At 38.1% G+C, this 16,033-nt stretch overlaps 1 protein-coding gene across 1 annotated transcript in view; it reads left to right on the forward strand.

Annotated features, from left to right (window-relative positions):
* LOC145204215 (low-density lipoprotein receptor-related protein 2-like) overlaps window positions 1–16,033 on the forward strand; it is an 85,006-nt gene that overhangs the window by 56,124 nt on the left and 12,849 nt on the right. The window contains exons 51-77 of the mRNA XM_080076691.1: window positions 37–157; window positions 329–483; window positions 938–1,034; window positions 1,287–1,436; window positions 1,738–1,897; window positions 2,051–2,191; window positions 2,629–2,754; window positions 3,972–4,092; window positions 4,821–4,947; window positions 5,055–5,171; window positions 5,634–5,782; window positions 6,032–6,131; window positions 6,643–6,839; window positions 7,241–7,362; window positions 7,518–7,658; window positions 8,497–8,672; window positions 9,048–9,260; window positions 10,223–10,421; window positions 10,644–10,736; window positions 11,237–11,384; window positions 11,720–11,859; window positions 12,365–12,538; window positions 12,875–13,007; window positions 13,494–13,593; window positions 14,187–14,316; window positions 14,944–15,068; window positions 15,572–15,688. Of these exons, the coding sequence (XP_079932817.1) occupies window positions 37–157; window positions 329–483; window positions 938–1,034; window positions 1,287–1,436; window positions 1,738–1,897; window positions 2,051–2,191; window positions 2,629–2,754; window positions 3,972–4,092; window positions 4,821–4,947; window positions 5,055–5,171; window positions 5,634–5,782; window positions 6,032–6,131; window positions 6,643–6,839; window positions 7,241–7,362; window positions 7,518–7,658; window positions 8,497–8,672; window positions 9,048–9,260; window positions 10,223–10,421; window positions 10,644–10,736; window positions 11,237–11,384; window positions 11,720–11,859; window positions 12,365–12,538; window positions 12,875–13,007; window positions 13,494–13,593; window positions 14,187–14,316; window positions 14,944–15,068; window positions 15,572–15,688 (3,772 nt within the window). The remainder of the gene's footprint in view (window positions 1–36; window positions 158–328; window positions 484–937; window positions 1,035–1,286; window positions 1,437–1,737; window positions 1,898–2,050; window positions 2,192–2,628; window positions 2,755–3,971; window positions 4,093–4,820; window positions 4,948–5,054; window positions 5,172–5,633; window positions 5,783–6,031; window positions 6,132–6,642; window positions 6,840–7,240; window positions 7,363–7,517; window positions 7,659–8,496; window positions 8,673–9,047; window positions 9,261–10,222; window positions 10,422–10,643; window positions 10,737–11,236; window positions 11,385–11,719; window positions 11,860–12,364; window positions 12,539–12,874; window positions 13,008–13,493; window positions 13,594–14,186; window positions 14,317–14,943; window positions 15,069–15,571; window positions 15,689–16,033) is intronic.

The raw sequence follows: 16,033 nt of genomic DNA on the forward strand, positions 1-16,033 counted from the left end.
ATGTGTTTTATTACGGTCCTTTTATTGCAATTTCAGACCCATCCATGTGTGAACAACAACGGTGGTTGTGAGCAGTTGTGTTACGCTATGCCTGATAACACCAAGAAATGCGGTTGCTCATACGGAATTCTACACACCGATAAAGTGACTTGCGAAGGTAAAATATCGTTTAAATCTCAAAAGCAAACACAGAGCTGGATGTGAAAGGGTAGTCTGTATGATGGCAAACATTTTTTTCGAATTTAGGCGAATATCGGCAGAATCATTTTTTGCTGATCTGTGGTCTCAATACTTAGTAAAGGGTTCAATACTTACTTCTATTTGCCAGACGCGGATGACTTTATCATTTATTCGACACAAACGACCATAGAATCCGCTCATATCAATCCAGACGATCATTCACAACCATTCCAATCCGTGTCTGTCACATATCCTATAGCTCTCACATATGATTTGGAAGACAAGCGGTGTTATTTTGTTACGGTAAGTTTATTGTTCTGGAACAACTGGGAATTGTTAGGTTTAACGAAGGGTTTGTTAAATTAGTTTTTTACATAATACAGACGAACCTGGTTAATCGCAATTCGCCGAGCATGTTTATGCAAATTACCGTACGTTTTTTACAACAATGGTTACTGTTGCGATTTTCGATTCACATGCTATTAACCATTACGCGATTACACGGAATTGTCTGCGCAAGCAAACACATGAACATAGCATAGCAATGGAGCAGCAAGCATATTGCACCGCTGTCGTAAATGTTTGTTAAGGGTTTACCAAATACTCGGTTGCAAAAGTATAAAATTTCAACAGTTTTCATGAGGATTGTTTTTAACAACTGTGGTTTGCAATGCATAAGTTTTTTCTTTTCGACTTTTATTGGAAAAAAACTTTTTTCCGTGACTTTTTAACGTATATTATCATGTTTATTTTTCAGTACCAAAGCACACAATCAAAAATCGGATACATTTCGCTTGATACGAACCGACCTTCACCCACATACATCGTAGAAAGTGGATTGTATTCTGTTGAAGGTGAGGACTAAAAAAAACAGAACATTAGCAGGATGCTTTAATTGAAGACCAGAACACCCATGCCAGCGTAATACGATGAAGCCTTGCAGCTTGAGTGCGGCGCCTTAGACCACTCGGCCTTTCTAAGAAAAACAGAGTGATTTTCAAACATGGTGTTGATATTCATGTTCCTGTTTTGAAAACCTTATCTTGTGCAAAAAACTACGTAGCCTAAAAAAGTAACTAAAACTCGGATCTAATTTTGTGTTGCAGGTATGGATTACGACTGGCGCCATCGTCGCCTGTTTTTCACCGACAATTATTACAAAACAATTAAGTCTGTGTCCATCGACGGAAGCAACATAACAACGCTGATTGATGGACTTGACAAACCGAGAGGAATCGCACTCGACCCGTGCAGAGGCGAGGATCTGTTATATATTTGACAAGATGTTTGAACTTTTCAGAACAATTTGAACTTTCAAAGATTAAAAATTGAAGTCTTAAACTCTAAACGTCGAAATATCATCTAAAAAGTTATCCTACGGTCTTGCAATAAGACAGGCAGCTCGGCAGGAGATTAAGGCAGCTAGGAGTTGACATAAAAAATGAAACAAACGGGGCTTTTTAATTTCCAGTTTAAATCTGGCACATTTTCACTATTTGATCATTCTGTTGCAGTCCATTGTTTTGACTTTTCTTTCATTTGTTTTTACGTATGTAGGTTTTATGTATTGGTCTGATTGGGGAACACAACCTAAGATCGAACGAGCCACTTTAGCCGGAAATGTTCGAACAACACTTTTCGACACGGATTTGTATTGGCCGAACGGAATTACTATTGATTTCGATACTGACATGCTGTACTGGGTCGACGCCCAAAGGTGAGAACATTTTGAGGCTATTACTTTATGCATATTTCTTCTTTGCAAGAAGGTCCATTGTGAATAGGTACAACTCACTTGATGCATAATTTGAAAAAATACGTAGAAACTGATTTCAGTGTGTTTTTGTAATAAAGTATTTTTTTCAATTAGCGGTCAAGAGCGCATCGAACGAAGTAATCTGGATGGAACTGGCCGCCAGATGGTGCTGCGGAGTTATGACCATCCCTTCTCGATTGATATTCTTGATCAGTTCGTGTACTGGGCTGACTGGGGCACAAGAGGCATTTACAGGTAGTTGGATTGTAGAAACAAAAACGAACTACATAGCGGCATGCCAGATCTATTTCGTTTCTATGGTTGATTTACAGTCCAGCGTGCATTGTGTCTATATTTTTATTTTATTTTTTTGCGTGGTAAAACTACAGCATTAAGTTGGCTAAATTCACTACACCTACATTTCAGTGCAATATCGGCTTATTTGTGGTATAGTATACTTTCTAGTGGTATTGCTAAGTGCATTTAAACCATTTGTTTCTTTTTTTCACGCGGTTCGAACGCAGGACACTCCCGGGGACGAATCCCGATCAAGTTTTTTTATGCCTGTATGTGGGTCAGGCGCGCCAGGCCATTCGGCCAAGTTCCTGCACACATTTAAACCAATTGCAGTTGAAAAACAAAACATTAGAGTCTGTTTACCTAGTATCTGCTTCTCATTTGGATATGTTTAGAGCAAACAAGGTGGATGGTGGATCGGTCACAATGATAAGGAACGAACTCAATTCCTCTCCTATGGACGTTGTTGGATATTCAACCCGCAAACAGGGCGATTGCTCTGGTTACGATCCATGTACAAGGTACGACCTATGTTTGTACTATTTAAGTTTCCTCTTCGTACAAAAATTTAACCTTTTTGTGGGGTTTTAGGGTATAGAAATTCGTTATAATGTCAAAATTTAGGTCTTTGTTGACAAAATGTTTCAGTTTCAGTCAGTAATGACGGTTTCTACCTTTTACCGAACTTCCAAATCGGGTTATTTTGCAAATATTCCAGTTTGCAACTGTTTTTGCGGCTTTATTTAACACCTTTCGCATATTATATCTCTACACTCAAGGGTTTCGCCAGCTTAGCTATGCGTAAGCTTCCTATGAAAAATACGTATTTTGAGCGCACATTACATGAAAGGTAGAAAATGGAACCTGGATAAAAGAGACAAACCATACAGTGGAAGATAACACACGTAACACGCCTTCTAAAACCTAATTTTATAGCACACCAAAACATGATCTGCTTTTTTCAAGCTGTACCTTGAATCCAAAAATGGCCTACAGTGGTCTCTCAGCAATAGATATTACGCTACTGCTACCCTAACACTTTGTTGAAAGTATTAACTTGTCTGTTTGATGTTTGGTCTAAGTTGAAAGGCACTCGAACTCCCGAAGTACAGCTTTTCCACCAGGCATAGTTGCTTTATTGTAGAAATCAAAGGTTTTTGTTTGACCTCTTTTCTCTAAAACAGTGGTTCCCAAACTCTTTCATATTTTTTTCAAAACGGCCCCTTTGCCATTATTTCGAGGGCTCGCGGTCCTTAAGCCTAAATGTGTATTTCATGAAAACTAAAGTTGATTGCAGGATTTTAGCTAATTATGCAAAATTGCGCATAACAATCATCCAAAGACAGCATATGACATCACAAACAGGACAAAAATCATTACGATTGTGCGCGAACAATTGCATTTTTGATAGTTGTCATTCAATAAAGGCCATTGTTTAGCAATCGAGACAGTCGATTCTCAATTCTACTTTGATTTAAACTTATTTAGTGGCACAAACTGACGCCAAAAAAGATTATAGAATTACTTCAACCGCTTCGCGGACCCCCAAAAATTGCCCCACGGACCCCTAAAGGACCGCGGACCCCAGTTTGGGAACCGCTGCTCTAGAACGTGATGGTAACTCATTTTGGGCGTTAAATAAAAACATTTCCACCGTAGGTCTTACTATTATGATCATTAAAATTAACAAGCACAGCTTATTGTTTGGAACACGCCACAAATAATAATTGGGTTACAGATTCAATGGAGGCTGCAGTCATATTTGCACAGTGGGACCGAACAGTCAACCTGAATGCAGCTGCCCTGATGACGGCAACAACTATTTCCTCACAAACAATGGAAAAGATTGCATTGTTGACGTAAGTGATAAAAAGGTTTAAAACTTTCTTTGTGACAAAATCACTATTTGTACAACTGAACTCATTGCAACCGCATGACTTGACCTGAATGCAAAACAAGATCCAAACAAAACCTCCAGTGAGAATCGAACTCACGACCCCTGGTTTAGTGCTCTAACCTCTGAGCTATGAAGGCGCGGGCGAATACGTGCAAACAAACAGATCTATTTCGTTCTGTTGTTGATTTACAGTCCAGAGTGCAATGTTTTTTTTCGTGGCGTGGCAAAAACTACAGCATTAAGTTGTTATAATTCTTTGAGATCTTATATACTTTCTGATGTTGTATAAAGAGGTTATTACCAGGGTAATATAGCGTTCATACAATGATCCAATATTAACTCCAAGAACTTACGGCCGGCAAGTAAAGTCAATTAAAACCAAAACATGCTGAACCAATTACCCACCTCTAAGTGAACTCTAAAACGGCACCAACTTCTTTTCAAATGCTAACCCTTTGCATGGTACATTATATAATTCTGAAGTCACCAAAAAACTCACCTGAGTGACTCATGACGATGTGTGTATTTCATTTAGGTAATATGCATCTTAAGTTTTTTATTCTAATAGAATCAAGGGATATTTTTCGCTGCTGCTTGTAGGTGAAAATTATCATAACAAATCCCAAATCAGATAGTTTAAGATTAAATCAACATTGGTCGCTTTTAGGTAATTTTATCTTTTTATCACAGAGCGGACAGGACAAGTGTAACAGTGACCGTTACACCTGTCCCAACGGTAACTGCATCAGTCAATCAGCGGTATGCAACGGTTACACCAACTGTGTGGGAGGAGTCGATGAGTCAGACAGAGTGTGCGGTAAGATATTGTTAATAACAAATATGTCGGTAAAAAATATACGAAAGAAAATGTTAGTAGGCGTAAAAGCAGATCGCAGGTTTCTTGAATAAATATTGTATTTGTAGCTGACCATGTTTGCCTGCCATCTCAACATCGTTGTCCAAGCGGCAAATGCATTTCCGTCAGTGGTTTATGTAATCAAGCTGACGATTGTGGTGATGGTTCTGACGAACTGGGCTGCCGTAAGTTTTTTCTTTGTCATGTATATAGTCGTGTCACATCATATGAAAAAGCTTCGTAGATGAAATCTGACATGAACTTTTCCATGAAAAAATATTTCTTTCGTGATAAAAAAAAACATGGTATTAAAGCGTAACTATTAGTTTCGGCGTATAAGCGAACGAAAACCGAAAGAAACAATTAAAGAAAGCCTAATTTGTTTTTTTCAAACTGATTAAGTATATTTAGTTTAAATCCTATGCTCTTAATACTGTGCTAGTATTAACGCCATGTTACATTTTTATGCTACAGTATTTTGTTTCATGTTGCTAAATTGTACTAAATATCAACGATTACAACTTTATAAATAGGTTATATCTGGTGGAATTTAAACGGTTAATGTGTATTCCGTTAGTAATGTTTTTGCCATTTTTGAAAATCAAATTTGACCACCGCGTTTGACTCTGCATTTTATCATTTATCAGCGGTTCCGACTTGTGCACCTGGCGAGTTCCAGTGTCTGTACGGACGTTGCCTGGCTCAGTATCTTGTCTGCAATGGCTACGACAACTGCAGAGACGGTGTGGTGTCCGATGAAAAGGATTGTGTAGACGCCACGTGTCGACCCGGTTATGTAAGTAACGATTTCAAACCTGTTTTTCTGTGATTTTAAACAAACAATTTACCAACTTTATCTTTGTTTTTTACACTCGGCCTCATTTGTGTTGCAATGTCAGTTCCTTTCAGTCCTAAATGTTGGGTTTGAGTCGGGTTTCGTGATTAATTTCGAGTGCATGCAAAATTTTGGCCTTGTTTTTAACTCTGTTTAGTATTTGAACCTCACGGTTTTCTAACTACACTGTTAAACCTTTGTTGTACACAGTTCAGATGCCTTACTACGAACGTGTGCATCTACGGTAGCTATGTATGCGATGGGGATAATGATTGTTCTGATGGAAGCGACGAATCGCTCTCGATTTGCAGTAAGTCTTAACCAATTATTGTTATTATTCATTAGCGGAATTTAGATTAGCCTCTCCGTGTGTCCCAACAGCCAACCAATCATATTAAACTAAGGTTTTGAATTGTCATAAGCTACCACATAGGTTTATCGTTTACCCTTTGATGATTTCATAATTTTAAATTTATCTCCTAGTGTCTTTCACACACTGAATATTTACCCCTAAGTTTCTTCGACACACCAATTTTGTTTATCAAAAATTTGCCCAATTTATTTACCCCTTTGGGCCTGGTAAATCTTTTGAGGGAAAATTTACTCCAGGATGATTCTCTAGCTGCTTTGTACGTTTTGGTTGTACATGTAGTTTAAAAACATTGTCTATGCGAGCCATCTGGAAATTTAGTAGTAAGCCACTTATGCAGTGCTTTTATTTACGTTTGTATCTTCGTTTTGCTTTTCTTTCAATACTTCAACTAACTTACCCCAAAATGTACACATCAACAATAAACAGTTTGCCACCTTTTTCTTAACAGACGCCAACCGAACCTGCGACTCTGACGAGTTTAAATGCGATACTCACAAATGCATTCCTAACTACTGGTACTGTGATGGATACAACGATTGCCCCGACGGTTCGGACGAGCCTGCGATTGGTTGCTCTCACGAATCCGTGACTTGTCCACCTGGGACATTTCAATGCGACAATGGTCGATGCATCAACTTGGATTGGGTATGTAGCCTGGGTGCCTTAAACATACACGGGCCAAATGTTGTAGGGAATTTCACATAAAACTTTACTGCCAGGGACTTCTACTGTTTCTGCTTTTAATATAAACCATTAAATCAAACCCAAGTGTTTAACGATTAATCCACTACAAAGACTTTACAAAACTGTTTTGCCAGTGGTGTAGCGGTTTAAATCATCTTTAAAGTTAAAATGGCTTATTGAAGGTCACAGACTATTAAAGAAGCCTAAATTCAAACGTTTTTACAAAACTATGATGTCAGTTATTCACCAAAGTGGCCAGAAATTGCAACTTGCCTTTATTGCAACTTTATTCTTGTGTGAAAGAAATTAAAACCAATGTGTTTCTGGCTAATACATAACAGGGTTTATTTTAATTTTAACAGGTTTGTAACGGTTATGATAACTGCCGTGATAACTCGGACGAGGACGGACGACATGATTGTGCCACTGCTACCTGTGCAAGCAATCAGTTTCTTTGTCAAGCTGCTAGACCTGGAAGTTACAGGCAAGATTGAACATATTTTTTTCATCATGAATTTTTGTGATTTTAAACGGCTTAAATAAAAAAAATTAACCCAGAATTACAAAACTCTGCGCGAATTTTATTTGCAAAATCTTCGTTTCGATAACACTTAATAAACGGCGTTTTTTGTTGAACAGATGCATAAGTGCCAATTATGTGTGTGATGGCGACCCCGACTGCCCAGATGCCGAGGATGAAAGACAAGACTGTCCTCCTGCCAGCTGCAGTTCATACGAGTTCGCTTGCGATAACGGAGTTTGCATTTATAGCTCATACGTGTAAGATCTTGTTTTTCTATAATTTTAATTTTTAGCTAGATTTTTTACAGGTTTGAAACACGAGACGTGTTTAGTTTATATGTGTTAGGTTAGATGCTCTAGACCAGGGGTCGGCAACCTTTTTTGCACTGCGGACCGTTTTTGAAACTAAAATTTTATCGCGGACTGGTCTTCAAAAAACTACATATATTTAGCAATAAAAACGCCCAAATTAGTTTATCATCCCCGGGATGCAAATGTTTTATAGTATTTAACCTGAAAAACTATACGGTCCGGTAACGAACTCCTCGTGGACCAATGCCGGGCTACGGACAGGCGGTTGCCGGCCACTGCTTTAGACCATTCTGCCAACTGTTTGCCAACATTTCAGGTTATGTGTTTTTCAAGTTTAAACCTAGGATTTGAATCTTAATCAGAGCCATTGGACCAAGTTCCTGCCTAGGTTAGCTTGTTTTAGCCTCGTACTTTTGCAAGTTGTGTAGCAGGGCCCACATCTCTTCGTCACACTATGCTATATTCCTGATCTGATTCTGTTTGCTGGCGAAAAAGTTTTTAAACTAAACCTATGTAAAAGTGGCAGTGGGGCAAAAAAGGGTGACTAGGCCTTCTTTTTAGATAGTGTATTAAAAATGGTTTGGAAAATTGTCAAAATAAATTACACATCGTTTGTTGGTACAATTTCATAAAAAAGTCATTCATTCTTTAAAATGTAGTACATATATATTTTTTGCCTTTAACATATATATTGCATAAGATTCATTAGAGTCTTCATACACCAATCAACTAGCATTTCAAAGAATACAGTATTGCTTCAACAGTCATCTCCTTTTTGTGCCAGGTGTGATCACAACAACGACTGTGGTGATTATAGCGACGAACAATCGTGCAGTTCATACGCCCCTTGCAGTACGTACGAATTTACCTGTGGCAATGGCCGATGTATCTACGACTGGTATACTTGTGATAAGTGGGACGACTGTGGCGATGGAAGCGACGAGAGCGAGGAATTATGCCGTAAGTTTTTTCAAAGAACAACAGGGCTTTTTTCAAAGAACAACAGAACTTTATAGTCATACAAGGTTAATAATGACTCCAATATTTCCTACAAATAACTGAAATCTGCAATAAACTGGAATGTTTTTACCTAGATATACAATATAAATTTAAACTTTAAAATTTCGTATGCATTAAAACGAAATTTTGATTGCGATTAAACGGATTAAAACGGAAATTGGATTGCGATTAACATGAATGGTATGCATCGATTTTATGTTGTTTTAACAATTTTAAAACTCAAACAATACAAATACAACAAACTTTAAAAATGAAAAAAAAAATGATTTATTTATGTGTCTCATAAACTTTAAAAAGCACAACCCCTATTTTTAGCGTCTGGGCCACCAACATGTGGAACGAACCAATTCCGTTGCGACAATGGCGATTGCATAAGTGGCGATCTTACTTGTGACGGAGAAAGCGATTGTGACGACAACAGTGACGAAGCTGGGTGTGGAATCAATGAATGTAATAATCCTCAACTGACGCAGTGTGGGCAGAATTGCGTGGACACCGAGACCAGCTACTACTGCACATGTGACGAAGGTGCGCATTGTTAATTATACTAACAACACGACTGTCTATAATTTTCAAGACTAAAATAATAAAGAGCTATATTAGGGTTTAACAAATACTTGACGGGCCGCACAGGAGAAACACTTTTCCATCTAATGCACCCTTGTCTATACCGTTATCGTATATTGTGGTGTTGTTTTTTGGCTGCTTGGTCGGTATATTATATGTCTACATCCCAGCAAAATCTATCACACCTGTTTTTCAAAGCTAAATGTTAAAAAAAGAGTTTCAATCAATTCACGGCCGCCAGTATGTTTAGTTCAATATGCATGTTCACCGTCGCATAAATTGAATCTCCCCGACCGTATTTAGTTGTAAGACCACAATTTTGTAACAAAACGTCAATAATACGGTCAGCTGCTTATAGTTTTTAAACTATGAGAATAAGGATTCTGGTCCTTTTCAATTTATACTTACCTACAGCGGTTTACCAAGTTTCGACCTGTTGTTGTGTATAAAAGTTTTTTAAATGGACATAGTTTATTGATCCCTAATACCTGCACGTACTTCACATTTTAGTGTAAGTTTAAATTTTGAACGCAAGTTTGTATACTGCTTCCTAGACTTTTTTTTAGTGGATCTTTGTAAACTCGATTTCAATATCGGCCCCAAGTCCCTAACTGTTTGTAGTATGTGGTTTCACATGTGGCAACATCAAGGAGTACATATAAGCAACATGCTCCCTAAAAGACTTTAAGACCGTCGATGTTCCAGTTTGTTACCTTAATCAACTAACACTTAAAACACAATATAACGCGTGCACATACGCCCTGTAAAAAAATTTGAAACAGTATAGAATGAGGACAATAGAGCAGACTCATAAAAACGTTTTATTTAAGTAACGAAGCATGTACATTTTGCATTTGAGTAAGGTTTAAACCCACTTTCGAAACGTAACCCACTTTGTCTGCTCATACACGATTATTTGTTAGGATATCGTTTAATGGAAGACGGCAAGGCTTGCATTGATATCGACGAGTGCATGGAAACGCCTTGGGTTTGCTCCCAGCTGTGCGACAACATAGTAGGCTCCTACTACTGCAAGTGTGGTAACGGCTACCTGCGAGAGCCAGATAAGAAAACATGTCGTCAGAACTCTGGTATCGACCCATATCTAATGTTCAGCAACAGGTAACGTGTTTTTTTACAAACAAAAGTTCATAAGAAATATATTTGCATAAGTTTGCGTCCTTAAGGTTGTACTTTTATAATCGGCGTTTTTCTAAAAAAAAATTGTTTAAATTGTATTCACTTTGATCTTTAAAAATGGCTCCTGTGATAAGCTATAACAAATATGGTTTTGCTTTTTTTCACTTCGTTTTTATATGTTACATATCGTTGACGGTTTTACAGATATTACATCCGGAAAATAACAACAGACGGTAGTGATTATGAACCAGTTGCTCAAGGATTTCAAAATATCGTGGCCCTGGATTACTTTTATTCGTAAGTCGCATTTGGTGACATAAGATTAACGCAACATTTTTTTCCGAAATGCCTTGTACCATTGGGATTATTAACTACTTGATTTCTTAACAAACTTGTGCCCGAAACCGAATTACATTATTCGATCCACAAATAAAACCCTCAGATTAAACAAACTTTTTGCGCATCTGTGAAAAACACAACGTATGAATTTATTTGCGGATCTAGTCCGATTGAAAAAAAACTTCGCCCGAACCTGGACCGACTTGCGTCGTTTATTTCTTGTTATTGCAGTTTTTGTGCTCGCCACGGAGTTAGGTCGAGCTCGGGCTCGTTTGCATAAAATGGGCTTAATTCTAATCTGATTTTACACCCGGCCTCATTTTTGCCACAATTTTACCAACTTTCGGACCTAAAGCGGAAGCTATTTTAAAATATTTCTGGTTCAGGCCAGCTTATCTCGTTTACTCTGGTTCGTAGGATGTTATGCCAGTAACTTTACACTTTATCGCTCGTTACAGGGAACAAACACTTTTCTGGACAGACAACGGTCGTCAACAGCTTGGCAGCATGAAGTTCGATGGGACGGAGAGAAAAGTTCTATTTAACCGCGAAGTCCCGAACGGGGAAGGCCTTGCCATCGAATGGATCACGCGCAAAATTTACTGGGTATTTTCAGGCTTTACATTTTGTGTTTTAGGCAACACATTAAGTGAATAACAGCTGTTTACTATGAAACAAACACAATTGAGTTTGAAATGGTACATTTTTGGACAGCCGTTTACATGAAACTGATGTATTTAGGTGAAATTAAAAAAAACAATTATGTGTAGTGTGTTTTGCATGCTATTTAGATTACTATGCTTAACTACACAACACGTGTTCTAAACCCTTCTTAAAGTATACCAAGTCGTTCAAACAAACAAATTGATGTTAGCAATTATCAGGGCATTTTCAGTTTCAATATGATACTGTTTGTCACGTTTTCACATATTGTGTTGTAGGTGGACGCGAATCTGGATGCAATGTTTGTGTCTGAGTTGAACGGGACGAGCAAGCTAACGTTACTTAGCGGATGTATTGATGCAAACAGAACTTATTGCTTTGACCAACCAAGGGCCATAGTTGTGCATCCAAAGAGAGGGTATGCTGCATGTCTGTGCCAGTACAACCTTCAAATAACATGAGAAGATAACGGAACTTCCGTGAAATGACGCTTGACAGCATACCTATGAAATTAAGCTCAGCTCGAGAATTATTTTGCGACGAAAATATTAGGTGTAAACTCGTAGCGAATGTCACTGTGCCAGCATTCGTCAAATAGCAACTTCTTGCTGCAAGAACTAGTAAGCTAGAAACAGTACCCAATTATCAAAGGGGTTTGTTGATTTAACCAAATCAAATGGCCACCTAGGAGCAAAACAGTTTTACTGTACTAATTTAGATTTTATATCGTCTGTGATTATTTGGGTTGAATGAGGGAGTGCAGTGCTGCTCAACAAAAGTTTCTATTTTGTCATAAAGCAGGCTGTTTGTAATTCTTTTTCTTCCACATTCGTTCAGATGGGCTCAAATTGATACACCCCCTAAGACCTAAGAATAAATTGTTTAATTAACTACCTAACTAAATAAACCTTTTTTGTCAACAGTTTGGTGTTGTGGACTGACTACAGCTCCGTTCAGCCCTACATTGCCAAAGCTGGACTTAATGGAGCCGAACCCACAGCGTTCATAACGAAGGCGATCAGTTGGCCGAACGCGCTCACCATCGATTACGTCACCGAGAGGGTTTACTGGGCTGATGCACACACTGATATGATCGAGTAAAAACAGCTGTTAAATTTTGATAAATTTTAATACATACGTACAGTATATATCAATCAATTTTTCATGAATAATGTTATAGGTAGTAGAGTAAATTGCCTGGCTACTTGACTTGGTACCAGTTATTGTGTAATGATTTTTTGTTTTTAAAACTGAGACTGACATCACGTCCTTGTATATTTTTAGGTTTGCGCAAAGTAATTTCATATTTCGAGGCTTCGTTAAGTTAGTTTTGGTGTCAAATATTTTCTTGCTTGAACTCGTTGCAATGTTCTAGTTTTTACTGAGCTAAATTTTAACTAGGGTTACCACAATAAAAATCGGTTTGATTTCAGACATTCAGATTTGGATGGTAATAATCGAATGAGCGTACATTTCGGAGAACACACGCCCCCTCATCCGTTTGCAATGACATTCTTTGAAAGTTATATCTACTGGACAGATTGGAACTCTCTGTCTCTTTTCAAGGTGCTATACTGAGTCACCATTATTAAGTTGTCAATTAAGCCAAAATTTTCAAATCAAGTGCCATGTATTTGGTAAGCATTGACTTTGGCTCTGGGTTATATAACGTGGTTTAAATACATTTAGGTTGTCGCAAGTAAAATTTTAATTCGTTTTGTCCCAAGAACAAAAACAGAAGTGTGTATATCTTGCCAAGCTTGTCTTGCTATTTAAGTAATATAATGATTTGCCTATGGAGGTTCGTTGCGGTACAAACCTTATCAAATATTTTGTACCTGGTATTTTTACCTTTCCCTCCGAACAGAATGCTTGTTTTTCTCCTGTAGTTTGGATTAAAAAAAACTTCAACCCAAACGCCTAAAACACATCTTGGGTTAAGCTTTGACAGTTAACCTTCAACACCTAGCAACATTTTGTTCCACTCTACGCTCTGCGTATAGCATAATTTGTTGGCGATTTTTTCACTTTTATACTGTTACACCGTCTTAGGCTCATGCTTTGGACGGTTCCAACTACGAACAACTGGTAAACACAACGCATCGTCCCTTCGATGTTCATGTGGTTCACCCGTACAGACAAGATTTGTCACGTGAGTACACCTAAAAAACACAGGGAAATCCCGTGCTTATATTTTTGGTTGTGGGGTTATGTGATTAAAACGAAGATCTTAGCAAATGTGGAGAACGAACTTAGGTGTAAATCAAGTTTTGACAGAAAATGGTTTTGTTCTTTGGCGGTTGTGTAACTGGATTGAGGACAAAACTTACAAACAGGGGTGTACTGGTGTTTACTTGCTGGGTGTAAAGCAGCATTCTAGGTTTCGGGCCAGGTTCTTCGAAACGAACTTAATTTGGATCTTACCTTACGCTCGGCATTAGTTGTACTGCAATTTGTCCAACGTTGGACGGCATATTGGCTCGCATCATATTCATAAAAAAAGAGGATTGGGGCTTATACTTTCTGGTTCGGGTCTCATTTCGGACCCACTTACAACTCTGCTTAAAACTATCATTTGAAACTGACAAAAATAATTTTGTCGAATCGTCATCGTCAAATAACTAAATGTGTAAATGTAACAACTAAAAACTAAACTTGCACATACGCATTCCGAGGGGGCTCCTTTTTGTATCATTTTCATGTAGCGAACGTTTTTACGCATTTGTTCCTTTACCTTTTGCACAGTTAACAACCCGTGTGAAGAAAACAACGGTGGGTGTTCTCATCTGTGCTTGATGCGACCTGGAGCTGAACAAAAAGAGTGTTTATGTCCTGATAACTTTGTTTCCATTCATCACGGGCTAAATAATTTTCTGTAAGGACTTTATTGTTAACATTTTATTTTAGGATTTGTTTAAACTGATTGGTGTTGTGCCGTAGTTTTTGGGTTGATTTTGGGGCCGGCAATGTTTTGAAAACTATACATAACTTGCATGTAAATGCGATTTTAAGTTTAATATGAACACAAATTAAGTACCGGGATCAGCCCTGAAGCGTTTATAACTATGTGCAGACTAGCGATCACGGCACACTCATATATAAATCATAGTACGCCAGACCTATCGAATGCGTAATACCGAATCAGCGGGTCACCAAGCATTCCCACAAATGGCAAGGTATGGCTAGAAAAATCTATCTTGCGGTGGGATTCAAACCCACGACAGAACCCTTTTCGGTACTCGCACTCTGCCAGCTGAGCTACACGGGATGTGGAGAGTGGTGAACCCATCGAAAGTTGAATCACCAGCACCGTTGCCTGCCACGTATGCTACCCATGTCAGCTTCGTAGTAGGGTATTGTCTGTTGTATTAGATTTGCTTCAGCTACAAAATCATCGACCTTATATACCGTTCAGTTGTGTGTTATTAGCTTTTAAATCAGTTGCATTGATCGCAGTGTTGCAGGTAAACATAATTAACAAGCCTTATGTTTCGTGTTTTAGGTGTGTGCCTGCTTGCACATCTGCGCAATATAGATGTGATTCGACTGATGAGTGTATTCCAATATACTGGCAGTGTGATGGAGTAGAAGATTGCGAAGATGGCAGCGACGAACCGGACACCTGCCGTATGTCGTTTGCAAGATTAGTAGAATAAATAATATTACAGACGAAATCGGTTGATCACTAGTCGGTTAATGGGGAAAACCGGTTAATCGGGAAGGTTTTGTGAATCCCAAACAGTCGCTTACAATTTGTTGAAATAAAAAATCGGTTAAATGCATTCCGCTCAATTAGGATAAAACGCTTTTCACATTGCAATCCCGATTACCGGTTCGTCTGGGTAATAGCCCAAGAAATCAAAAAGACATTGATTTCGTAATAGTAGTCTGTGTTTTATAAACCAATATATATATTTGTGACCTGCCGCACGACCAGTTTGTGTGTTATAGTTATAGAATTTCATTTTGTTTGGCGTCAAAAGTAAATTTCTTAATGTCGCTAAAATTTCATTTATCAATTTTTGTCTCTAGTTCTCAGTTTATCACCAGAAATGATAAAATTGTGTCGTTTCTTACGTGTTACAACAAATGTACAAAACTCGCTTAAATTAAGCGTCTTATTTTCACAGCGCCCCGTGTATGCCAGCCCGGCCTGCTGCAGTGCCTCAACTTCGAGTGTGTTCTACCAGAGTATAGATGCGACGGCGAAAATGATTGCAGCGATGGAAGTGATGAACGAAACTGTGGTAAGTGCGAATGTCGTGTAAGACAGCTCAATGATAGACATATTGTAAAATTAATCATTAATACTGTACACTTTAAACTAGAATCCCCCAGCTCGTTGCTTGGTGGACGAAGACTATAATGAACCTGATGCTTACGAATTCAAGTTAATAAAAAAACATTAAGTCATTCACCTTTAAGAATATAAGATATTTCGCTATTACAGCTTCGATTTTGTTCATGAATCAAGTTGCAAAATTATCGTATTTTTACATTATTTGCCATGTCGAGGATGTGAGAATACAACACATACATAAGCAACAGTTTTTGATTGTTTGAGTTTTTCGAGTATTTTCGCCTTATATTGC

The sequence above is a fragment of the Phallusia mammillata genome, chromosome 8, assembly GCF_965637545.1.
Source record: "Phallusia mammillata chromosome 8, kaPhaMamm4.hap1.1, whole genome shotgun sequence".
Lineage (NCBI taxonomy): Eukaryota > Metazoa > Chordata > Ascidiacea > Phlebobranchia > Ascidiidae > Phallusia > Phallusia mammillata.